The sequence below is a fragment of the Ictidomys tridecemlineatus genome, chromosome 1 (assembly GCF_052094955.1).
Source record: "Ictidomys tridecemlineatus isolate mIctTri1 chromosome 1, mIctTri1.hap1, whole genome shotgun sequence".
Classification (NCBI taxonomy): domain Eukaryota; kingdom Metazoa; phylum Chordata; class Mammalia; order Rodentia; family Sciuridae; genus Ictidomys; species Ictidomys tridecemlineatus.
The window spans coordinates 149583103-149608218 of record NC_135477.1 but is presented as its reverse complement, the minus strand read 5'-3'; the positions used below and the strand labels follow the sequence as shown (position 1 = coordinate 149608218).

General features: G+C 49.6%; 1 protein-coding gene and 1 long non-coding RNA gene across 6 annotated transcripts in view; one reads left to right on the top strand and one right to left on the bottom strand.

Annotated features, from left to right (window-relative positions):
* Positions 1 to 2503: 2503 nt before the first annotated feature.
* On the top strand, positions 2504 to 20993 carry LOC144377561 (uncharacterized). Its single transcript, XR_013438552.1, has 2 exons — positions 2504 to 11458; positions 11557 to 20993. It is a non-coding gene; the product is annotated as an uncharacterized LOC144377561 (long non-coding RNA).
* Macroh2a1 (macroH2A.1 histone) overlaps positions 20709 to 25116 on the bottom strand; it is a 70767-nt gene continuing 66359 nt past the window's right edge. For all 5 annotated transcript variants that reach the window (XM_078048993.1, XM_078048996.1, XM_078048990.1 and 2 more), the window contains exon 9: positions 20709 to 21471. In XM_078048993.1, the coding sequence (XP_077905119.1) occupies positions 21306 to 21471 (166 nt within the window). In that variant the 3' untranslated portion in view covers positions 20709 to 21305. The remainder of the gene's footprint in view (positions 21472 to 25116) is intronic.

Below are 25116 nucleotides of genomic sequence, written 5' to 3'. Positions count from 1 at the left end.
GTCTGCTATCCTCTCAACCTCCCTAACTCCCCAAAAACTTAAGGTGTAGGGGAGCCACCCTGCAGACCAGGTGCCTGCAGGGGTCTCAAGGAGATGGAGCTGCAGGAGCTGTCCCTCCATCCAGTGTTACTGGGAGAAGAGCTAGAGAACTGGCCCTCGCTGGTGGCCTGGAGACATGTAGGTATGACTTTCCCCTCTGATACTGCTGGGTCAGGGAGACCGTGAGGGTGGGAGGGGCCTGTATGCAGGGCCTGTCTTCCCCAGGCTTTTGCGACAGTCCAGGGAGGGACTTTGAATAGACATTGAAGGGGGTGGGGGGACTGGGATGAAACCTTGGCCATGTACATGTGTGCATGTCCGAGAGCTCTAGGAACACAGAGATAGACACAGCTCTTCATTTTGTTGACTCATCTATCTTGAGTTTGAAACAGGGTCTGATACAATTTCACATTTCTCCTTCTCTACATTTTTCCCCTCTGCTCTCTGACCAAGTTAGAGGTTTGGCCCCATAAAATATTGCTCCTTTAATGAATTAGCATTCCCCAGAGTAGCAAAACCAAATCCTGTTAACAGAACCCCAAACAGTAACAACTGCTACTTCTACTGCTACTACAAGGTGGGCAAGTCCCTAAGCTATTGCTTTTCTGTAGAAATGGCTTCTACCTTCAAGTCGGCTTTGTCTGGAGGGTCTAGAATCAGAACTTGACCTTGTATGTGAGGGCAGAGAGAGTGCGTGGTTCTGCACACTTTCTCCTATAGGAAACAGGTGTCCAGCCTGTGCATTGTGCCATTCAAGTCACAGAGGACACAGTAGAAACTAGCAGGGAGGAGGAATCACTATGGCAAGGTACATAGTTTTGACTCTCAGTTATCCAAGTTAGAGGCCTGGATAATCCAAACTCTGCTAGCTGTGTGGCTTAGGCAAGTCAGTCAACCTCTCTGAGTCTCTCTGCTTTCTCATCTGGGAAACAGGAAAAGTGACAGGACTTAGGTTGTGAGGCCACTGTGTTCTGTGGGCCTGATAGGGCTGGGTGAGGAGGGCAAGCTTCCAGAAGGGTTTTCCTGGCAAGGCTGAGTGTGGGAGTTGTTGGCAGGGCTTGCAAATCCACTGGCAGGGCCTCTGTTGCAGGCTCGGTGGGGTGACTTAACCTGTATACTAGGCCTTGGGTGCCTCCACTCATGTCTAGATTTTCAAATGCATTAAAAATGCCACTGGGCTCAGAGCAAATGCCAGTTTAGCCTGAGTCTGGCTTCCCCTCTGTAATGGAGAGCCTTGAATCTCCACCGAGCCATGCATGGCTGCTCCCAGCAAGATGAGCAGAATAATAATGAAATCAGCATGTGCTCATGGATGTTGACGGTGTTATTAGCATCTCTGGATTTGATGAACCCTAATCTTTTCAGCCGTCAGTGAGTGAACAATGTCAGGAAAACCAAGGTGGGGACCATGGGTGGGAAGCAGAGACGGTCATTGGAAAAGAAGAGATGGCAGCTGCTCCATCACGCCCTCTCTGTAGAGCCAAATGGACCCCTTGACAGCACTGGGACTCAGTTTTCTTTCTCTACCAAATGGGATAATTCTTATTCTGTCTATCCACTGGGCTGATTTGAAGACTGCATGAAACTGTATGTTAAGAAATATAACATCTTATACAGAATTGTGTGTCTCTGGGTGGATAACACTGACAAGAGATGATTTGGAAAACTCTGTTAGTTACATTTCAGTTTCTGACAGTTAAGAGTGACATGGAAAATATGTCAAATAAGACAACTGCTTGCATTTCTAAGAACACACACTCTGGGTTTTACAATTAATTATGCAACTTTCTAGCGTCTTCAATAGAGCAAAGCAGACAAAAGTTAGCCTATTCCTTGGAGAAATGACTGATTCCTGGGTCGGGGCAAGAAAAGCACAAGATGAGCCAGGAGCATCTCATTATGCCAGAAAGTAAGGAAGGGCATAAAGAAGGCTGGGGAGATGTCAATAAGACAGGGAAACGGCTCCCACTGGCCCAACATGGGACGGTTGAGTATCAAAATATAGAATGAATGTAATGGATTCAAAATCATCAGCTGGATGCAGTGGCGCACACCTGGGAGAGGCTGGAGAGGCTGAGGCAGGAGGATCACCAATTCGAAGCCAGCCTCAGAAACTTAGCAAGGCCCTAAGCAACTTAGTAAAACTCAGCCTCAAAAAAAAAAAAAAAAAAAAAAAGCCATTATACAGCTCTCCTAAGCCCACATTGGTACAAATAAATAGGTGTGGAAGAAGAAAAAAACTTCTTCTCATGCTAGAATTCCAACTGATCAATACCAGTATAATAATAATTTAGGCAAAATTAATTAAATTTTTTTCACATTTAAAAGTATATATATTTTACATATATGTGTGTTGTATGTACATACTACAACACATATGACATGTTAGATATAATATATATATATATATTATATTGGGCATGCTATGGCTCCATTCTCTGCTATAATTCAGAACCTACTCAAATATTCACTAGGTTGTCCCTACCCTTAATGATTGCAGGGTACATTTTTAAAGTTTCTGTCTGTGTTCTTGTTTGGTTGTGTGTCTTTCTCTAGTTAGCTGTCCTTTTTTGCTGTTGCCACTGTCATGCCGTTGGGCAGTCCTGTCTCATCGTCCACTCCACTGCTCCTGTGTGGACGGACTCGGATGCCACAGGAGAAGCTTGTCAGGGCAGCATCCCTGGCTCTGAGGAGGCGGAATGAGCTTTCTGTGCATGGACGTCATGACAACTCTTGGCTATTGAGACCTTGTGGCCTGTTTCTTGGCTTTGAAAACATTCTGCACAGAGAAGCCTGGATCCCACGCTACAGGTGGTGACCACGAACATCCAGTTTCTTTTCCTAGAGCGGTTTCTTCTGCACTGTAGTCAACAGGTTGTGTAAGAATGTGCACTCTCCAGCCCACAGGGGAGCCCAGAAGTTGCCAAGTGCTAATGGGTTGGCCAAGGCCATCTGCAGGACAAATTGTAGGCAGTCACTTGTGAGGGGATTCCAGGGGTGCCACCCAGGGAAATGCCAGACAGATGATTCTTTAAATGAAAATAAGCAAACCCATGGCTGTTAATGAGCTGAGTAATGGCCGCAGCAGTACTTCCAGGCCCAGCTGCTCAGCGCAGAGACAAATGCTATTTCTTCACTTGCCAGTCCATACGCTCCAAGAGACTCTTCATTTGCATGTTGGCTGGGTCATTGTAAGACCTGCCGCTGTGCCTGTCCTTGCCTCCCAGGACCTGGGAAGAAGGTGTGTTGGGCGGGACAGAGCCCTGAGACAACGGTTGTCTCCGGAGACCACATTGCCAGTGGTACCTCTGGGCTCAGGGGCACTGAGATAGGACAGACGGCCCTGGGCTCTGGGAAACTGTTCCAGGAAGTTTGGTCTGCCACCCACAAATAGATGTTCATCATCCAGGAATGGGAAATTTGGTTTCTGGATTCATTTTCATGTACTATTTACGTTGGCCACTCTCCTCAGAACAACCTTGGCTAGTCAGGGAAGAAGAGAGAGATCACGCTATGCCCACTTTGAAAAGGTCATTCCAAGAGGACAAGTGGCTGGAGGGGAGTTTTGATAGTCAGTCATGCCCGTTCTTGGCAGGGCCTGGTCTGGGTTTGGGCTGGGCATTCTCTTGGGAATGGTAGCACGGTGTGCAGTGCCAGGAGAGGCCCAGAAGACAGCTTGTGTCAGGTAGAAGTTGGTTTCTTCCAAAGCACCGCCATCAGGAGCCAAGGAAGTGGCTGCTTGTGTGACCCAGGTGTCAGGAGCTTTGGGGACTCTCCTTACATTCTTCTTTCCTTGAGCAGCACCTGTTTTCTGTGTGCCCAACTGCAGCAGGCCCTGGGATAATTCTGTCATCTGTGGTAAAAGCCACAGGTGACAGAATTAGGAGGGGGGTGATCTGGCCTCAAGCCTCATGTCCGCCAGGGCATAAGACAATGCCTGCAGATGTTTCCCCTCTCCCTCTGGAACTCTGGGTCTTCACCATCATTTAGGGGGCCAGAATAGAAGACCTCCAAGATGTCCTCTAGGCAGCATAATACCCACAAAGCCACTTGCCTGGCAACTGTACTCAAGAAAGGTCATAGCTGTCCCCCTACGCAGCCCCTAGGCGGGGAGCTCATGCAGACTCCAATCTCCCTGGAAACTTTTAAGATCTTCTTTTTGTCTTCACAGTTTTGGACCGTTTCCCTGCAACAGGTCCAGGTGTGAACTTTTTATTTATCCTATCTGGGATTTGTTGGGGTTTCTAAATCCGAGGGTTAATATCTTCCACCCGTCCTGGAAAAACATCTCCCATTATCTCTTTAAAAATCTCTCCCCCATTCTGTTATGTCCAGAAAAACTCATGAGATTACCAAATCAACTTTCTCAGCCTATCTTCTATTAAATGTTTGAAAGAGGTACTCACGACAAAAACGATTACTTTTTGCTCACAGATTGCAGGGGGGCGGGCCATGTGGTTCAGGTCTGAGACAGCAGGAGCTGGGGATGAACTGTCTTGCACTGGAGGCCGAGACAATCCTTAGGTACATTAGCCTCTGCACACTTCATGGTCACTCACATTCCATTGGCCAAAAGAAGTCACGTGGCAAAGCCCAAAATCAGTGGAGTAGGAAGTCTACCTGACCAGAGGGGGTTGGGAAAGGTGAGGTTTTTTTTTTTTTTTTTTTTTTTTTTGCTGAACGTAAACACAATCTCCCTTGAGGGAGGGAAATGAATATCAGCAAAATATACTTACTATCTTACTATAAAGAATCAAGACTGTCCCCACCTCAACCTCCCAAAACCACAATATACAATCCAGAACTGAGACACATTAACCATACTACCTTTCCTATTTGAAATGGGAGGCACAAAGCACAGTTCCATAGCAGGGCTTCCTTCTGGTGAAACACTGCGAGAACTGCCTACCCTAGGGTCAGGGACTCTTTCTTGATTAGGTCCCAGCTCTGTTCTTTGGGAGCAGCTCCGAGATCCATTGTTCTCCGTGGCTCTTGGTTTCCCTCTCAGTGAGTTCCTCCCTTTCCACCTTCTTCCTTTCCTTCTTCCTAAGAAAATATCAGGAAATATTCCCTCCTTTGAGGGATGAGTAGCTTTCTCTGCCTCCTGCCTGCAGGTAGAGAGCAGAGGTCCAGGGCTTCCTTGTGTGAGCCGGTTATCATGAACCAGACTCCATAAGGACCTGCAAGGAAGCTCAGGAAAGAACTGGCCCATTTGCAAACAGAATTCAGAGTTCTGAGGTCCTTGAACTTTCAGAGCTGCCAGATGGAATGTTTCCTGGCCACATTAAGGGTGTGGCTCCTGGGCTCCTCAGGTTTGGTTTGGTTTGAAATCAGGACTCCCTCCTGAGGGCCACAGTGGTTTTTGTCACACACATTTGGACTTAAACTTCCACCCCAAAAAAACCAGATTAATGCATAGCCATTGAGACACTGTTTTAAAACAAACATCAAACAACAAAGGAGGCCATCACGCCATCATCTCCCCAAACCTCAGAACCTTTGATTAGATGAAGGTCATAACTGGTAGATCGTTTTAACAGGACAAAATGACTCCCATGGAAGCTTAATGAATTCAACATGCCTATAATTAAGACAGAAGAGAGAGAAAGAGATGGCTATCTCCAAAGAATTGTGGGTGTGGCTTTTGGCAGCGGAGTTGGCCTTGGCAGGTGATGGACTTGGCAGGCCATGGTGGTCCCACGGCTCAGCCTCAGCTAGAGCTTTTGGCCCTGTGGTTTCCCCAACCTGTTCCGGTTTTTGTTTCTCATTTTAGCTGACCCTTAACTTCACGGGGCGGATGATCGTGTCTTATACAATGTTTCTGATGTCGGTGGGAGGGTGGCCTCTGGTGCTACCAGGAGCACATCACTTCTCCCTAGTCCCCAAATCCTATTCATCCCTGGCACTCAGTAGGGGTCTCAGCAAGCCTCAGGGTCCCAGCCCCAGAGTGAGCTCAGGGCCATCTGGAGGAAGAAGAGGAGCTTGTCCCAGAGAGGGCAGGATGTGAAGACACAAGGAGAGAATCTACAATTGAGAACACACATTTGAGAACCTACAGTGTGAAAGATGCTGCAATGGTGTCCCTTCGACTCTTTGTGTATACATAAAAGCATATATATATATATTTTTTTTCCACATAATCTTATTTAATCCTCACAACAACTTTTGACATGTGTTTACAAAGGAGAAAACTGAGTCTCAGGAGTGGCAAGTAACGTAGCCAAAGGTGCACCTCAGTTGAGAAGCCCCGGCTGCCTGGCTCTGGAGTCCATCTGTACTGATGGATGTGAGTGGCTGGGGAGGCTGAGTGGGAGGCAGCATGGACCAGGGGCCCATGAACACACAGCTCTGACCTGCTTCATTTCTGAGCATGGGTGTGTGCAGGCTGGTGGTGGCATCCATGCAGGGCAGATTTTAAAGGAATTTTGCCCTCTTTCCTTTTCGTGATGGTTATAGACCTTCAAATGATACATTAAGTCAATCTTTTATGGTGGGGCCGCCAGGGTTCGTACATGTGGGCAGAGGGCCGTGTGCAGGGTTAGGGCTTTACTGTCTTTAGGGTTGGAATCTGCAGCTGTAGGTGGTTGAAGCCTGTTGCAAGACAGGTGTGTGTGGTAGGGCTCAACTGTGAGGCTGTTCTCAGAACTTCTGCAGACGTTCTAACTGCCATCTTGCTGAGTTGCTCCCAAAACTGTTGCCAACAAGGTCCAGTGACCCCCAGTTCTTCAGGTTTAGTAGGGGGTTTGGTTTTGAATCAGGATTCATTCTTAAGAATCACAGCAGCTTACCAGTGACATTTTCCTACCCCTCTTTCATTGAAAAAGTTGCATTTCATCTCTCCCCTGGCACTAACTCAGAGAATTCAAGTCTGGGTGCCCAACAGCAATAGAAGGAGGAGTCACACCCAGACTCATGGGCTCCAGAGACCTGTTGTTAACCAGCTGGTGGTCAAGTGCCCTTGTGTCTCCCATGGGGCTCTGCAGTGTCCAACATCCATGTAGGAGCCTGTCCTCTCTGCTGCAGGTGAGAGCCCAGAGTCTATTCCCTGTGTCACCTGTGACTCTTCATCTCCTGTCTTCCACCCCAGCATGAGTTTGAGAACAAGACAGGAGGCCACATTTGTGTTCTTCAGGTGGGTGCTGTGACAGGTTTGATTGGGGAGCTGAGGAAGGCCTGGGTCCTGATCCCTTCAATGGGGAGGGGCCGCCCTGGTCCCGAGTCTGCCCAGGCACAGGACAGGGGCTCTGTGCTTCTTGGGCCAGCAGGTGCCCCCACAGCCTCATTCATCCTGGGCTGTATCAGAGGGTGAGTGACACTGGGGGAATGGGTGCCTTGTGAGGAAAGTCCAGTCATCTACTGGACTTCCTGCCCTTGGTGAACAGAGCACATAGAGCTCAATAACTCTTTCTTAGTAATTGGTTATTTCTCTTTCTGGTGGTGTAAGGAGCACGTGTGCCCCCAGGGTCTGTGAGGTCACTATAATAGGTAGAATAGTGCTCAAAGATGTTCCATATCCTAAAACTCTGGAACTTATGTATATGCTTCCTTACATGGCAAAAGAGATTTTGCAGATGTGATTAATTAAGGATTTTGAAATGAAGGGATTATTTTGGACTAGCCAGCTAGGCCCAATGTTCTTATAAAGTGGGAGGCAGGACTATTACTCAGAGAAGGCCAGGAACAGAGGAGAAAGAGAAAAGGAGAGGAGAAGGAGAGAGAAGAAGGAAGGAGGAGAAGGAAGAGGAAGATGCTGTGTAGCTGGCTTTGCAGATGGAGGAAGGGCCATGAGCCAAGGAATGCTTACAACTTCTAGAAGCTGAAAAAGACAAAGCAACATAAGGAACACAGTTCAGGAGACACTTTGATTTTTAGAGTGAGACCCATTTTGGGACTCAAACCTCCAGAACCATGAGTGTTATTTTAAGCCAATAATTTGTCACAGCAGCAACAGGAAACTAATACACACACTCAGACCTGAAGTTAGACCTGAGCTACTGAACAGAGCTTTGCCTCCATTCTGATCATCACCCTGGGAAGGGCGCCAGGCCACTGTTCTCAAACACAGTGACAGATCCATGGCCACATCTGTCCTCCACCCTCCTATGTTTTCCTTTCAGAGATGCACCTGATAGCAGAATAGGGGCGAACAGAGGGATGTTGGATCAGGGTGAGGGGCAACCTTTGTGTCACTGACATAGGACAGTGAGACTTCATTTCTTAGCAATCCCAATTGTGACAATGATTTTACTCTATCCCACTGAATTTCTTAACCAATTTCTGGCCTTTTCAGGAACTGTCAGACTCTGGGGACACACAAGAGGTGGGATGGTGGGGACAGATCTTCCCTACACAGGCCAGCCTTTCTCCCAGAATCAGATTGATGGTCACATTCCCAGACCTTTTAACAACTTAGAAAAACAAACCAACTCTTTGTCCAAAGGGGAGTTTAGTAGACAATTTCTGTGGGATTTGGACATTTCAAGGCGTTCTAAAGGAGGGTTAGGCAACACAGTAAAGCAGACAGATTGAGACAATCACACCTGCCTCCCTAACAGTGACAAAAGTCTGGTGGCTGGCTGCTGAGTGGGTCCCTCTGCCCTTATGCCTCATTTTCCTACCTGCTGCCTCCAGATGACCTGCGAGGTTCATCCTGTCGACTGGCGCAGCTGGTGGATTCCTGGCTGGCATACCATCCTGGCTTATTTTTATATAACTTTCTTCTGAGGAATTCTCGATCCATTTAAAACAAGAAGAAACCATTTCACAAGTGATTCCCCCTCCCCCATTTGTCCTACAATGTAAGAATTTCACAAAGATGGTTAGCAGATGATCCTTAGGATTTTCAAAGAGATATCAATTTTCCAGAGAATTCTAGGCCAGAATGGGGCAGAGAGATGGCAGCTTTATACAGGAGATGCTGGGTGGCCTTGGCTCCTATCTGTGAGGCCTCTCCACCTCATCCAGTCATAGGACTGCAGGAGCCCTGGCCTCTCGGGACCCTCCTGTGGCTAACCAGCCATGGAGGGAGGGTTTAATCTGCAGCAGCTGTAAAAATGGTCCAATCACTAGGCAGACCCTCCTAAGCACTAAAAACAATACCATCCCTGCCTCCCCACCGTCGCCAACTCAATATAAGAAATGATTCAAAGCCGTGATGCCAAAATTAAAGCCATGCCTTGTTATGGTTTGGATGTGAAGTGTCCCCCAAAATCTCATGTATGAGACAATGCAAGAAAGTTCAGAGGTGAAGTGATCGGGTTTTGAGAGCCTAATCCGTGCATTAATTCACCGATAGAGATTAACTGGGCAGGAACTTAGACTGGCATGGTGTGGCTGGAGGGAATAGGTCATGCATTTGGGGGTATATATTTAGTCCCTGGTGAGCAGAACACTTTCCCTGCTACCTGATGGCAATATCCTGAGTAGCTTTTCTCCTCCATACCCTCTGCCATGATGTTCTGCCTCACTGGGGTCCAGAGCTATGGAGTTGGCCATCTATGGACTGAGACCTCTGAAATTGTGAACCAAGCAAACTTTTTCTCCTCTAACTAAAACATAACTTTTCTCCCTAAACTTTTATCACTTATGTAGAAACCTGGTTTGCCTTTAAGCCTGGAGTGTTTTGCACCTTAACCCTTAAAGCTGTGTGGGCTTTGGAGTTTGTCTCTTTCTCCCTATGTCACCTTGGGTAAGCCAATTCACCTCCTGAGCTTCAATTCCCTCATTCTCAAAAAGGAGATAATGGTATCTTCCTGTGCTAGTCAGCTTTCTGTTGTTACTGTAACAAATACTTGAGATAACCAATTTATAAAGAGAAAAAGGTTATTTTGACTCAGAATTTTGCAAGTTTCAGTCCACAGATGGTTGGGCTCACTGCTCTTGGGCCTGTGGCAAGGCTGCACATCATGGTGGAACAAAACCACTTACTTTGTGGCCAGGAAGCAAGAGAGAGAAGAGACTAGAGTCCCACAATCCCCTTTCAGGGCACACCCCACAATGATTCACTAGACCCTAACTTTTAAAGTTTCCACCATCTCCAAACAGCACTAAGCTGGGGACCAAGCCCTTAACACAAGGGCCCTAGGGGGACTCTCAAGACCCAAGCTATAGCAATTCCTTACAGAGTTGTTAGAGCGCCAAGCTACCATTTATTGAGGACTTATTATAGGATGGGCACATATGCTGGGTATTTAATCTTCACAACAAGTTCACCATAGTTGTGTGTGTCTGAGTGTGGGAGTGACTATTGTTCTTATTTTGTAGGTAAGTTATAGACTCAGAGAACCTATGTGACTCACCTAAGATCATTTAGTAAGTGGCAGAGCTGGGACCCAAACCAAGAACCAGAAAAAGGTCTGTGTTTTTAACCATCTGAGATGATGCCCACCATAGGGCCCGAAGGCCTGTCCCTTACCTGTGCCTTGCTCAGTAAAACTGAATGAGCAGAGAGCGAGGCATCTGTGTGTGCAAACCCAGCCCCAAGGAATGTGTTGGGTCTCAGGCAGAAAACTCTGATTCCCTTGACCTTAATGGGGTGGCAGGCAGGCAGGTGGCATTCTTGGGGATGATTCCAGGGCAAGACTGGGCAGGAGAGTGGCCCTGTGACATTCCCTGAGCTGCCTCTTCCGCTTTCTTCTGGGCAGCCAGGCAGACATCCCTGAGTTGGAGTCCGGATCCTAGATCCTGGAGGCGGGCAAGGGGTTGCTTAGATTTAAGGGGTAAGTTCAAAGCAAAAAGGAAGCTCTCTTTAAATTGAAGGGCAGCGTGAGTGTTGGGGCCAAAGGAGGATGGTGGAGAATTTCTAGTAAAACTTTATAGCTTCCGCATTTCCCCTCCTCTCCATCTTCCCATGAAAGTCGTGCATCTGGGGGGCCGTCTCGGCTGAGTGAGGGCAGGAGCCACCCTGAGCCCAGCTGGGGTGGGTGGGGGCTTCCGGCTTCATTAGTGCCCGCCTAGAGTCCTGGTGGACAGAGAGCCTGCAAAATGGGGGGTGATGCTCCAGGCCCATGGGTAGGGAGGAGCAGCCATGGGATGCTCTCCAGGACCAGATGGCACCGACTGTCCTCCAGTCCTGCTGGACTGCACATGGGCAGAGGAAGCTCAGCTGTTGTCCCTTTTATGCGTATTGACTTAGTGGAGTGCAAACACGTTAAAAGTTCACTTTCTCCTTTATAGGAGTCTATAAAAAGGCTCTTAAACCGGAGTCCTAGGGCTTGAGCGAGACAAATGTAGGATCAGGCCTTGGGGAGGGCACAGTGCTCCTCTCCACCTTCAGCACGGAGCTGTGCGTCGATTCAACATCTTGCTTCAGCTTGGAGCCCTGGCACCATGGCCTGGCCATGTCCACTGCAGCAGGCTCACACCAGTGGGCAGAAGAATCCAGCTGCGGATCAGCCCTGAGGCTGGCAAGCTGTTTCTGGTGAGTCCCTGGTGGTCTTCTGGGATGTGGGGGGAGAGGCTTCCCTGGACCAGGAAGACCTGCTGAAGGTCTGTCTTTCTGCATTTCTGAACAAACAGGTTTCTGCGGCACAGGAAACATCCTCATTGACAAGTGAGTGCAACAATAATGCTGCCTGGTGACGTGGGTTCTGGGGCAGCTTGCAGGGGTGAGGGAGAGGGTGCGAGGCCTGAGACAGGGATGAGGCCGTCTCAAGTTGGATCTCTGGTGTCCTGTTTGGTCTTTGGAGCCATAGAGACCACCAGATGCCTTGTCCCTGAACTTGATCTTAGCCAAAGGCTGAGAAGCATTAAGATGCCTTGTCCCTGAAAAACATTCCCTTCAAGGACATGGAGCAGCCAGGTGATGAGGGACCTGAGCAAGTGGAGTGGGGGCCATGGGATCTTTAAGAATATGCCTGTGCTCCTTATACCTCCATTCCCTCATCTGTCAGCTTGGAGGGCGCTCCCTGCTCTGCCAGCCAACCTCATGAGGACTCCACAGGGATGCAATGAGAGAGGGGTTTGGGGCTGGTGGGATGGTACATTCTGTCCAGAGGACCTGGTCTGTAGAAGGCTATGGCAGGGCTACCAAGTGACCTGGTGTTGAGTCTAGCGCCTAACACCTATTTGCCCAACAAACAGCGAATTGCTAAGTTAATAGAGGTGCTGGGGCTCACTCTGAGAGTCTGGCCACAGTCACCCTGCCCTTTTCTCTGCCTTGGTATATGCTCTGGCTGTGGCTTTGAGCAGGAAAATACAGGTTGCTTCTGTCATAAATTGGGTGTCCCCCTGACATCTGTCCCTTCTAGCTCTGCTGATCTGACCCTTGCAGGATGCCACAGCCCTAAAGGGGTTTGCAGCACAGCTGGGACCTTAGCTCATCTCCCCCACCCCATGGCCCCTGGGGTGGGGTGGAGCAAGGCGGTGAGGAGGTCCCTCTCAGATCTGGGAGTGCTTCGTGGGAACACAGCAGCCCCACTGGCCTGGAGTGAACTCTCCCAGGCCACTCTAAGGAAAGACCACATCAAGGGCTTGGGGACCCTCAACCAGGTTCCAATAAATCTGAGCTGTTTTGAGAGAAAGAGTGCTCAAGCTGAATGGCAGGCAGGCAGGGGAACAGAGACATCTTTTGGAAAAGACAGTCATCCCTTTGCATGCAGATCTAGTCAGCACAGGAGGTTAGACAGTTCTGCCCTCAGAGCAGGCCAGCTTTGCGGTCAGAGCTATTCCATGCCACCTGTCCTCGCCTCTCTAAGTCTAGAAGATGGAGCCATGTCACTATATGTGGGAGTTAAATCATAATCAATGTCAGGCACCCAGCTCCATGCCTGGAACATAGAGATGTTTGGTACGTGGGTATTACTCTTTCATTGTCATAATTATCAGTCATTATCACTATTAATAGCATGGAACCATTTGCTCATGGAATTGTACTGACTCAGGCAAGTGGCATAGACGCTCAGGTGGTCGCTCTGAAAGCCTCTGTGGTGTTCTAGGACAGAACTGTGTAATACAGCTTTCTTCCATCCTGGAGTTCTGTCATCAGCACTGTCCACCATGGTAGCCACTAGCCACATGTGGCCACCTTGTTCTAGAAATGTGACTAGTGTGAGGGAAGAACGGAATACTTCATTTAATTTTAATTAGTTTAAACTTAGACACCTAAATAGGCTAGCATCTATTGTATTGAAATGTTCTAGAATGTTCCTTGCAAACTGGACATTGCCTGGTTTCTTTCTAAGCCGAAGCACCATGTGGAGAGGGGCTTCAGCTGCCTCTAGCACCCTTGGCTACACAGAGTAAAGGTGGGTCCTAGAGGCCAATGGCACTGATAACCATGGGGCGAGGAAGTTGAGCTGGGTGCTGTCAACACAGGCCATAAACAGCATCTGGATTTTAGCCATGGCAAGTAGATGGCTTCCAACTGGAATGGAAGCCCTAGAAGTCATTCCCATTAATTAGGCGTATATGGGTGGCACTGTGCTGTCAACTCTGCAGAAGAGGACAAGGTGCCCTGAGGAGGTCAAGTGACTCACCACACCGAAGCTCCTCCCTGTTTCTCAGACCACAAATAAAGGCCCAGCCAGGCTTCCTACTGAAGGACAGCCAGAGGCTCAGGGTCATGGGCTGCAGAGCAGTGCTTTCCTTACCTAGAGAGCCTCTCCATGTGCTCACCTCTATAGGGCTCCCCAGTATTGACACCTCTGTCCTCCACCCTGTCATTTGATGCAGTGCTCTGACTGGGGGTGGCCAGGGCAGCAGGTAGCTTTGCATTTTACAGCCCTGGGAATGGAGACTTTAACCAGAGATCCCCCAGGGAGCAGGCCAGTCCCCCAGGAGACCGCAGGCCTTCTGTCCCTGGGCCTCCTTCTCCCACCTCACCCCTCCCTGCCTTGCGACCACTTCCTGTGGCCCCTTGCTGAGCGCACTGGCCACGCCCCGTGGCACATCCCCAGGAGCTGGCTTCAAGAAGTGCGGCCCTGGGAGGCTGGGCAGGGCCCAGAGTGGGGTGGTCCTGCCCCGTGGAGCGGGGGCTTGACAGCCCTTAATAGGCACATTGTCCCCTCGCTGCCGCCGAGAGCGCCGCCCGGCCACTTCCTCACACGCCGCGCGCTGGATGAGCTCATGTCTGAGCGGCGGGCGGCTCGAGCGCCCGGCCCGGCTGCAGGGAGGCCGGCGGCTGGCGAGGCCCGCGCGGGCTGGGGCGGCGAGTCCTGAAGCGGAACGTTGTAATGAGCGACGCCGGCTGGATTTATGGGGCTGCGCACGTGCGCCTGGCCTTCCTGCGAGGGCCTCGGCATGGGAACAAAAACAAGGCCTGGCCCGAGGACGGCGCGACGGGGTCTTAACAGGAGCCCGCTAATTACTGGAAGGCCCCGGCCGGGACCCCAGTGTGAGGAGGAGGAGCGCTCTGTCCAGGAGGGAGCACAGGGTCCCCCGGAAGGCAGACCACTCCCTGGCTCCGTGACTGCCGTGGGACAGGTGCTGGTTCAATCTTCTCACTTTTCCTGATCTGTAAAATGGGAACCTACAGTTATTGAGGCCAGTGGGAGGCAGCGTACCAGAATGAACAAGAACTGATTTCAGAGTCAGTCATTATCTGGCTTTGAATGTGGTTTGGCCATGTTCTTGCAGTGTGGCCTGGGCAAGTCACTTCACCTCCCTGATCAAAACTCTGACTTAAAAAGCAGGGATCTAAGGTTCTCTTTATAGGGTAGTTAGGAGGATTTGCTGAAATACCACATGCAGGCCCCTCAGTCCTCACAGTATTCACACCAACCACTGCGGCTTCTGTGCAATGGCAAAGTCTCTTGTGCTGTTATTTTCCCACCCAAGCATGGAGGTGGCAGATTCCTCTGAGTCTTATCGTGGGCTCTCAATGGCCCTCCTGCCATGGTGATTTTACTGGGTGTCATAACGATTTGGGCAGCAGAGAGTGGGACACACCTCCTGCTAAGGGATGTGGAGATCTACCAGGGCTGCCCTGTGGATCACCTATGATGGTGACCACAGGACTCTCTTTTCTGGTGGAGGAGCCTCACAGTCCCAGGAGTCGGGTCTTGGATGGAGCTGGTGTTGGGACCTAGTCCTCCTGTTGCAGGGCTGGCTGTGAGAAGCAGCTTCCTGACACAAATGTGTGTGTGGTGTCACCAGAAGAGGCTGTTGATGGCCCACAAGAACACATCCCTGTGGCCTGTAAAATATGTATTCTCGAGTCACTGGCACATGGGCAAGGGCTTTCTGGTACCATAACTTGCAAGTCCCTTCTGCAGACATTTCCCATTATTTCCCCTATTTATTCACAGCATGGATTTAGCATCTAATTAGAAAATTCCCACATCCATTCCCCTTGCAACTCCAGAGCAAGGCAAAGCAGAAGCTTCAGATGCCATGAGATCCAGGGTCCTGCTGGCAGTATGGCAGAAGGGGACCAAGTCAGGGCCTAGTGCCAATATCAGACTCTGAAGCCACCCTGTGCCCACAACAAAGAAGAGGTCTAGCATGATGGGTTACTCCTGGTTGTCCCCACCCCCAGGCTGATTTCTACAGGGTTGGAGTGCCATAAATGTCCTTGGGGAAGGACAAAAAGGAAGACCACAGTCCCCTAACCTGCCCTCTGCCTTCTCTGAGTCAAGACCAATGTCAGCTGACTGGCCTTTGAGTCCTTTCTGGCAGTAATTCATGCAGCCATCAAAAAAGAGCCCCCATTCCTGCCCCAGGCCTTCTGGGGTGACACCAAGGGTGCGACAGGCCCTGGTCCCCACCTTCATGGAGGGAAGCATCTCTTTTCCAGACCCTAAGAGGTGATCAGGGACTTGGGGGAATATGTGTATGGATGCCACTCGGCATCTGCTGGGGAGACTGGCACGCAGACGCTAGACAGCGAGGCAGGTAGTGTGGATGGTGGGCGTGCAGGGTGCATAAGAGAGGGCAACTGGACCAGACCGGAAAGCTTCCTGGAGGAAGTGGGAGGGAGGGCTGAGCTGAGACCTGCAGGGGTGAAAGGGCTACAAAGAAGCAGACAGAAGCACATGCTGGTGAGGATCGAGGGCTGACTGCAGGACCAGAGTGGCCTCTCCTGAGGGAGGAGAGGTGGAAGGAGTGCCAGGAGAGTGTGGGTGGGACTGGGGAGGGCCTCTGGAGGAGTTAGAAGGCAGCAGCCCCATGGCGTACAGAGCCTCGGTTTCCTTATCTGTAACTTGGAGCCACTGGCCCCACTATCTAGGAAGAGAATGAGCCCAGCAGCATGGTTCTCTAGGCAGCAGAGGCCTGAGTCGGGTGTGGTGGTGGTTTTGAGGAGCCCTGGGGCTGGGTACATACATAAAAATGCACAGGAGAGTTCAGAGAAGGGCCCTCTAGGAAGCAATGTCTTTTAAGCATAATCCTAATGGAAGTTGTCAACATCCTCCCAGTTGTTTGGATTCACCCATAATTAAATCCTGGAGAGCTGTCGGTGACTGTGGACAAAGACATCACAAGCACTTGGAACTCAGCAAAAGTCTTACAATTAGCCACATGCCTGCCTAAGGTGGCATTTCCCTTTAGAGGAAGCTCCACCAGGCCAGATATGCTCTCTTGGTGTGCTGTAGCCTTCTCAAGGTGGGACTCCGTAGCCAGGACCTCCGTGGGACCTAACGAGGAGCTGCTAGATTTCAATTATGCGCCAGCCCTGGCTTGCCCTGTTTGACTGACAGCTCATTACCCTGCTGCCATTTTGGGGCAGTGGAATTTAATCTCCCAGATGGGAAGCAAATCAATTTGCCCATCCGCTGCAGCTGAGCCTACTTGAACTCAACTCTAATTTATTCTCTTAAGCTTAGGAAGCCTTGTCGTTTCAAGGTACAGAAATATCAGGTTTCCCAGGCAGCTCGGCAGGGACTGCATAGGCAGATGTGCAAAGAGGGCCGGGTCTGGGGCCTGACCTGAGTGAATTGTGGTGGTCGACAGGGGACATGCTATCAGCCTGTGTTAGAGGGAACAGGGCTCAGTCCCCACAGGTCAGGGTCATGGATGGGGAGGTTGTGTGTGGGGATGTGGGAACAGTGTGACATCAAGAATCAAAGTCACCTGCTGAGGACTCAAAGTCAGAAGGTATTCCCCCAGTAAAGTGCCTTTGACCTCGTTTCCCTGTGTTCTCGGGATGCTTTCTTCTGTACCGCGATCATCACTGTGGTTTCTGAGCTTTGGACACGGGATGTGCATGGTGTCATTCTGGGTCTCTAAGCTTTTCACCTTCCTCAAAGAGTAGTCATAAACCTGAAGCCAAGGTGCTGACCATTAACCTGTGTCATTGGGGCATTTTTCCCAGATTCCCTGCTCAACAGGGCCACCAAAGGGCTTCTGGGCAGGGAATCTGCTGGGAGTGCATGGGGCACATCCCCTGCTGACACCAGAGTATGTGTGCCAGCTATTGGTGTGCGTGACTGCTGTGTGCTGGATCCCCCAGACTCTGGAGGGAGTCCTGGGTGCCCTGCTCTAAGTATTCCGAGGGGGACTGTGGGCAAATCTATAGAAAGTTCTAGTCATTTTACAGAGCAAAACAGGCCTAACTTAGGAGACCTCTCAAAGAAAAATTTCAGCTATGTTTTGTGGGAGACAGAATCCCGGCTGCTTTCTGTTCAAGTTAAAAGGCTGTTTGCATGTCCTTCAATTCTGCTCTCTGCCAGCACAGAGGCCTCTGGAGTCTCCTTATGTATATGTGTGTGTGTGAGTGCGTGTGGGTGGGTGTGTGCACGCACCCGTGCATGTGGGGTGAAGAGAGGAAGGAACAGAAAAGTGCCTCTTACAGAGATGATGGTGTCGCTGTTTCTCGTTCCCCCAAGCTTGACAAAGCAGCCCAGACTGGATTGGTTTCCAGGGGTCAGGGAAAGGCCAGTCTATTTACACACCTTTGCCAGGAGCATGGAGGGTGGTGAGGGGCTGGATTAATGAGCAGTGTGATTGCCTCGCCTGTCACCAGGGTCATGTGATATTATTTTGATATGGGGGGCCCCCACAAGCAAACACAACAGGCCAGGTTATAAATAGAAGAAAAGCCAAAGAAAAGGTGGCCTCACCCCTTGCCATTGAACGTTTCCCTTTCTTCTCAGTGGGGAGTGGGCCCCAGGACCCCTCCCCACCCCAGTGCCTTGAGGCCGATCACTCTTAGGTGGCACCAAGGCCAGCTCCCAAGATAACATTGGCTGGTGGCGCCTGCAGCAAAAATTAAACATCACCGTTGCTAACGAATAAATGGGCCAGGCCATCCCCCAGGACCACTCAGGGCCACCGACGACAATGCAGCCTGACTGACAAATTAGGAAACGAGACACTCCCCTGCACCCAGGCTGGCCTGGCCTCGTGAGGGCCTCCACCACCCAAGGAAGACTGACTGTGGACAGACTTGAATCCTGGGGCTTAGGATTGTGGAAATGATTGCCCATTGCTTGCTTTTTTTTTTTTTCGTCTTTTAAAAAATTTTGCTTTAACATATGCCAGTTTGTCTGACAGGGCTTTGCTGTAGCTGTGACCAAATACAGCAGCCACCTGACCCCAAATGGGAGGGAGGAATTCTATCAAACAAAGCCATCGTGGACAGCTGCACATGATGGGGCTGGGGCTGGGGCTGGAGCCAGGGCTGCAGAGTGGAACCAGACTGAATTGGCTGACATGGGTGGGAAAGGGATGCAGACCTGGGGTTCTCGGCAGAGGGGACATGAAGGAGTAGCTATGTGCCAGCTTGCCACTCACTACTTTCTCTTTTGGTCTAGGAGATTCCAACTTTTTATACAAAGTAAAGCCCTAGTCTGTCTGCTCCAAGAACCACTGCAGAACTTTCTAAACTAGCAAACAGAACTCCCTGATCTGAGCCTGTTGCTGGACAGAGGCACTGTCTGACCTGCCTTTGGAAGAGGCCCCAGTCTGAGGCCTCATTCATAGTAAGCACTCATCATCCACTAGACCTCTGGATTGCTTGAAATACACAACCCTATTCATCTTTTCTTTTACAGGTTGTTTTATGCCCCCAAGGCTGGCCACATAGGCTTTATCAATGAATAGGCAAGAAGCCCTGCCTAAGGGAGAACAAAATATTGGGGCAGATACCAAAGGAGAATCTAGCTCCAGGGAGGGTGGCGAGAGGTCTGGTTGTATAATCAGAGCTGGGTTCAAATTCCAGCTCCACCATTTACCACTGTGTGACCTAGGGAATATATGCTTTACCTATCTGTTGTGCATAGCATTGTTATGAGAAGTAATGAATACTGTATGGAGAGGACACCTACACTAGTTACCATTGTCAGCCGAGTCCCAGTTGGAGCCTTGTTGGTTTTCAGATGACATTTAAAGGGAAAACCTGGATTATTTAGGGCAAAACCCAGCTGCTGAGTTTTGACAAGCTCAGAAGCAAGTGGGAGTGGATGTGGTCTCCCTGAGGCCACCCTGGGCTCAGGGCTGCAGGGTAGAGGTGGGTGCTCAGCCCACAGCACTCTCTGAAAGTCTGCCTTGCAGCTGATGCTCATAGCCAAGGGTAGAGCTGGGCTGGGGAACATCAGGCTCGAGATCCTGCAGGGTTTCTCCCCTCAAATAATTTCATTTTTGGCAAATTATACTAATTGAAACTTGTCTTGTGAATAGAGACATATGTGCATTTCAAGAAATTCCTAGCTAGATGCAGTGGTGCATGCCTCTAATCCCAGCCACCTGGGAGGCTGAGATAGGAAGTCTGCAAGTTCAAGGACAGCCTCAGCAATTTAGTGTAGACCTTCAGCAACTTAGGGAGAGCCTGTCTCAAAATTAAAAAGGGAGCGGGGGTGGGGATATAGCTCAGTGGTAAAGCACCCCTGGGTTAGAGCCCCAGAACCAAAAAATAAATAAAATTAGATTCCTTATAGTTCCATAAAGTTTTTAAAAGTAGTGATCCCTTTCTTTTTCTTGCTTTAAACATGAGGCTGACATCAGAGAACAGTTTTTAGTCCCAGTTTTAAAAGTTAACTGGATGGTTTGTTGGCTTTCTTTCCCTGAGTTTCATTAAAAAGAATTTCTTCTATGTGCCCACATCTCAGGGGCACAATGTACTTTGGATTACTCAAAGTTTAGAAATATTTAGGTGATTATGGTAAATAATTCATGCAAAGCCTGACAAATGCAATTTATTCTTTTGTGCAATCAGAGCAGAAACCTGAGGCCCTTTTCTCTAGGTACTTCCTAAACCTTTGAGCGACATCTAGTGGAAGATCTTTGAAAAAATACAGCATTTACTCCTATGATGTTTCTCTTAAGTTAAGGAAATCCAATTCACTGAGAAGCTATGTAAACCTCAGCTCCATCTAGATCGTTTGATGGTGGACAGAGATGTTTCTGTCTCTGAGTCAGAAACAGCACCAAGGCCAAATGGACTCCTGGCACTGATTAGAGTGTGCCATTAGGGGCCCTATCTCACAGGTTGGCATCTGCGCTTGAATCTGCTTGTCACTTATAACAGTGTGGTCACAGGCAAGTTACTAGGTAGGTCTCAATGTTCTCAGCTATAAAACATATCAAATAACAGGACCTGCCTTACCGTGTCATTGTAAGTGGCAAATGGTACCCTGAGCTCTAGCCTGCCATTTGCCCCTAACGTGGCTATAGATACATTCCCAAGAAGAGACTTTACATGAATCCTCTGCAAATTACCAGGGGCCAGCAGATGGTCCCTGCCCGCCAACCTTACAGCTCACAGGTATAATAACTTGAAACATGCCAGTCGCAACAACAGTTTAACATTTTACTAAATCAATTCACACAAATTCCAAATTGCAAATATAATTAAGGACAAAGATTCTGTTCTGCCTTTTAAATCTTTCATTTTCAAATCCATCATTAAGACAAAAAGTAAACAAAAATTAGGTCTGTTGCAAATTCATGATTTTTTTCTTCTGAGGAAAAAAAAGAACAATATAGTAAAAAGAACGCCACTGGGTGTACAATAGAGCACCACGACACACGGTTACAAATGGGGCTTCCTGGCTTCTGCGACATGTAAAAGGGACTGTTCTCCCCACTGCTCTGCGTCAATCAGAATTTCATTAAAATAAAACTATAAAATCTCCTAGGTTACACTAAGTCAGACACGGTCTGCAACACAGTGCTTAACAACAGTAATGCCAACTATCAGTGCTAACGTAAAACATTTTAGAAGGTCAAAAACAATTAAACTGGAAACCAAAACCTTATTTTCCCTAGATGAGCAAAACTGAAAATGAAAGGGTTCCTGCCTCCCAGTAAGCGTGAAGGGGAATTTTTTTCTTTATTTTCTTTCAAATTGGAGGCAGGGGACACGCTGTGGGCTGGTCCTGGAGTTCTTCAGCCTAGTTGGCATCCAGCTTGGCCATTTCCTGCACGTAGATGCCTATACTCTCACTGTCAAAAAGCACGAAGTACACCGTTTTGATGGAGGAGGACATGGTGGACACGAAGTAATTGGAGATGGCCTTCAGAATCAGCTGGGCTGCCGTCTGCTTCGGGAACCCGTTCCTACAGGACAGAAAGCAGGCAATCAGCAACCAGGTGGCCACAGTGGTCCTCCCTTGGCTCTTCTCCTGCAGAAGGTCCTCAAGACCATCTGAGCATCTTGCCCCATGTTGTGCCAGTGTTCACTGAGCCCTGTGGCTGCTTGTACATGGGCATGAGAAACCCCTGTACCCTAAAGACTGGGGGCAGGTGGCAGGCAGAACTCTGTGTGCCTCCCAAGAAGCAGGCACCCAGGTCTTCTGAAAGACAACCAGCAAGTGGCAGGACAGTGTTTTGTGAAGTGCATTAAGCTTTCCAGGGGTGGCACAAACCCTGCTTCTTTTTCCCACCGTCCCTATCTCTAGTGCTGTCCCTAAGCCACACAGCTAAAGTGGGTGCCATCCCTGAAGAAGGCTGAAGGTTCTCTGGGAAGGTGCTGACCTCATCCACACATGCAGGATGATCTCTTTACACTAGCCTTTAGATCCAAGGCTGCAAGAGCCACTGTCCCAGAATCCAGCCTCCAAAACATATCAGCCAGTGTCACCCCAGAGGCCAGGCATCAGGAGCTAAGAGCACAGAAGAGCTCTAGGCTGAATGAGCTTCTCATCCCAGAGTCTCCATGCATTTCCATTTAAAGTAAATGTCACATGGGGGGGGGCAGGGGCTCAGAATTTAAGATAAACTCAGGATGGGGAAGATTGATACTCACTGTTCTGTGTGTATCTAAGGCTATTCCTAGTTAACACTGTGTACACATGATCTAGGGCACCCCGAGGAAGGTGACAGTTACCAGATAGCTGGCCTGGTCTGGTGGAAATAATCAGGACTTGGAGGCAGGTCCTGGATTCAAATCCTCTGCTGACTATGTTTTATGGTTAAGGATACTGAGGGCAAGAGTTTGGGGCCAGCTTTAGGGGGATTTCTTTGCTCACTGGAAGATTGACAACTGAGCCCATGGACACACAAGCATCTGAAACGATGGGCCAGCCTATCTCTGCTGGTTGCCTCCTTCAGGTAGGGTTGCCTGCTAGCAGGTAGGCAAGTTTTCAAACACAAGACAGGAATTTGTTACAGCACTTTTAGCCTTACTTGCTGCATGCCAGTGAGTTTTGAACCATCTAGTGATCCCTTGGAGAGCCACAAACATCCTACTGTCAGTGCTCAGAGCCTTACACACTCACAAAACTGTTCTGTGACTTGCTTTTGATAAAACATGGCTTTATCCACAGCTTGAATGGTGGCAGGGACATGTAGGGAGAGGGTTTTCTTTTATTTTATTTTTCTTGGTGGCAGGGACATGTAGGGAGAGGGTTTTCTTTTATTTTTATTTTGGGGGGGGGTACCAGGGATTGAACCCAGGGTTTACACATGCTAGGGAAGTGAGGGAAAAGGGCCTTGATGAGAGTGGGCAGGTCACTTGTCTGTCACCCATGCCCACTCTCAGATCTGAAAGCTCAGCCAGGCACAGCTGCCATGACCATTTTCACAGGCAGCAAGGAGCATACGGGCTAGGTTATTTGGAACAAGACACAAAGGCTAGACTGTCTAGGAATTGCTGGGGGAGGTGAATGTGACCTTTCATTCAAGGAGCATCTTCCCAGCTGTGCAGGCTGCTTCCAGCTGTGGCTGGGCTCCTGTGTCCTGCTGCAGACTATACTGGAGCCAAGGGAAGGATATGGGCTTTTGAAGTGGGCTGAGCTTGGATGTGTGGGGACTGACAGCACTGTGAGGAGCTGTTCTCTGCATGTACTCTGCAAGCTCTGCACTCTCCCAACAACAGTGCCTTCCTGCCTATCTCCCCTCATACCTCCACAGGTGAACTGGGCTGAGGGAAGGCATGTATAACTATCTGGAGTGGCAGTCTGAGGTATGGCCCAAGAGTTATGGCCCGTCTCCTTCTGTCTGCTCAGCCTGGCTTGTGTGGCCCAGTTGCTGCAGCCCTAAGGCCTCCCAGCAACTGGTCTGCCTGGGCCACTGCAGCTATAGCCTTAGCTCTCGCAAGCTGGGTAAGATGTGGTTGATATAGGCACACACAGAAAACGTGGCCCTGGGCCCCTGTGACCGGGAGGCCCATGGTTCTCCATGGAGCACAAAAAGTGTTCCAGTCACTCATGTAGGTCTAGCAATTTCTCACACAGAGCCTCTATGGCTCTGCAATCCTCTGTGTTAGACCCCTGAAAATGGGTTTGTGACTTTTAGTGAGGGATGTTCTTTCCTATTCTTCTACATCAAAGTTCTCAAACTATAGCTGACACCAGAATCATGAAGAGCCTGCTGGAACAGCTTGCTGAGTTTCTGATCTTGCACATCTGGGGACCACACTTTGAGAACCCCTGTTCTACACATGGCCAGCATGAATTTTTAATCTGAGCTTACAAAGTAGGCCCAAAGGTTAAGGATGTACAACTGGGGAAAAAGGTATGGAATAGAGGTTTGGACCTGCAGGGCCCTCACAGTACCTTTCTGCTAATGGAGAGCAGGCTGTTCTGTCAGGATGTGCCAGGCCTTGTCCTTAAAGGTTAATTTTGGGTGAACATGAATCAGGATTTATTTGTAGGAAAACTCTTGCTGATGAAACTATAACCTAAAGCAGGAGCCCCTCCATGATACTGTGGCTGTTCTGAACCATGCAGGCCGCCAGGAAGGAATGGCAAAGAAGATGGCCTTCCTGAAGTTTTCAGGCAGGAACCCCAAATGTTTCCTATTTCTACAATTAGAAGCATTTATAACAAATTGGAAGTTGTCAGATGCTCTCAGTGCTTTATATACCCAGCCATGCACCCTCAAAACAGGGGCAGCTGGGGCATGGCTCAGATGCACAGATGCCCTGACAGCCCCACCCTCCCAGGCCAGAGAAGCAAAGCAGCTAAGAGCTCAGGAGTTCCTGGTGCCACCATGGATCTGAGTGCCCGTGTGTGCTGGGGCCTGGTCTCTGTCCCATGAAATGGAGAACATGGAGTATGGAAGAAGCTGATATGTTCACTTACCAGGGAGGTGCAGTCCTCATCTAGAAGCTAGTGGTCTCTGGGGATCCTCTCTAAGGCTCACCCAGTGGAAAACTGCCTTCCACCCCAGGCCTTGTGACAGGGTATCTTTTTGCCATTGTAATCACCCTGTGCTAACAACGTTGACCTCAGGCCCCCAGAGAGAAGCCCTTCAACCTGCAATGCCCTGTCTTCTTGGAGGGCTGCGGGCCTGGTTGGTGGCCTGTCACAGCACAGTACATCACAGGCTTCCTGGTGCAGTGCCGCCCCACTGAGCCCCTTCTGGGAGCAGCCTGCCTCCTAGCTTCTCTCATCTTTGGCTCCTTGGCTAGCTGGGTTCCCTTGCAGGTCACATATCCTTTTAAACAGGGCTACTCCTGCTTGGCCAGGTCTACCTCCTCGGCTCAGGCCAACTGCCTCTGTGACAGTCACCTGCCCTGGGGACTGTTTGCCCTTCAGAAGAGATGGGATGCCACAGAGCAGGTGAACATGAAGGGCTTCTGCTCCAGAGTCAGACTGGGTTTGACCCAGCTGCCCTCAGGCTGGGAGTGATCTTCTCTAAGCATCAGTTTCCTCAACTGGTTATACACCATGGGGAGGAGCATGCTGGGGCCACCACCAGTCCCACCCGTATGTATGCTCCTCTCTATAGCCCTGCCCTGTGCTCATGGCATGCACTTCC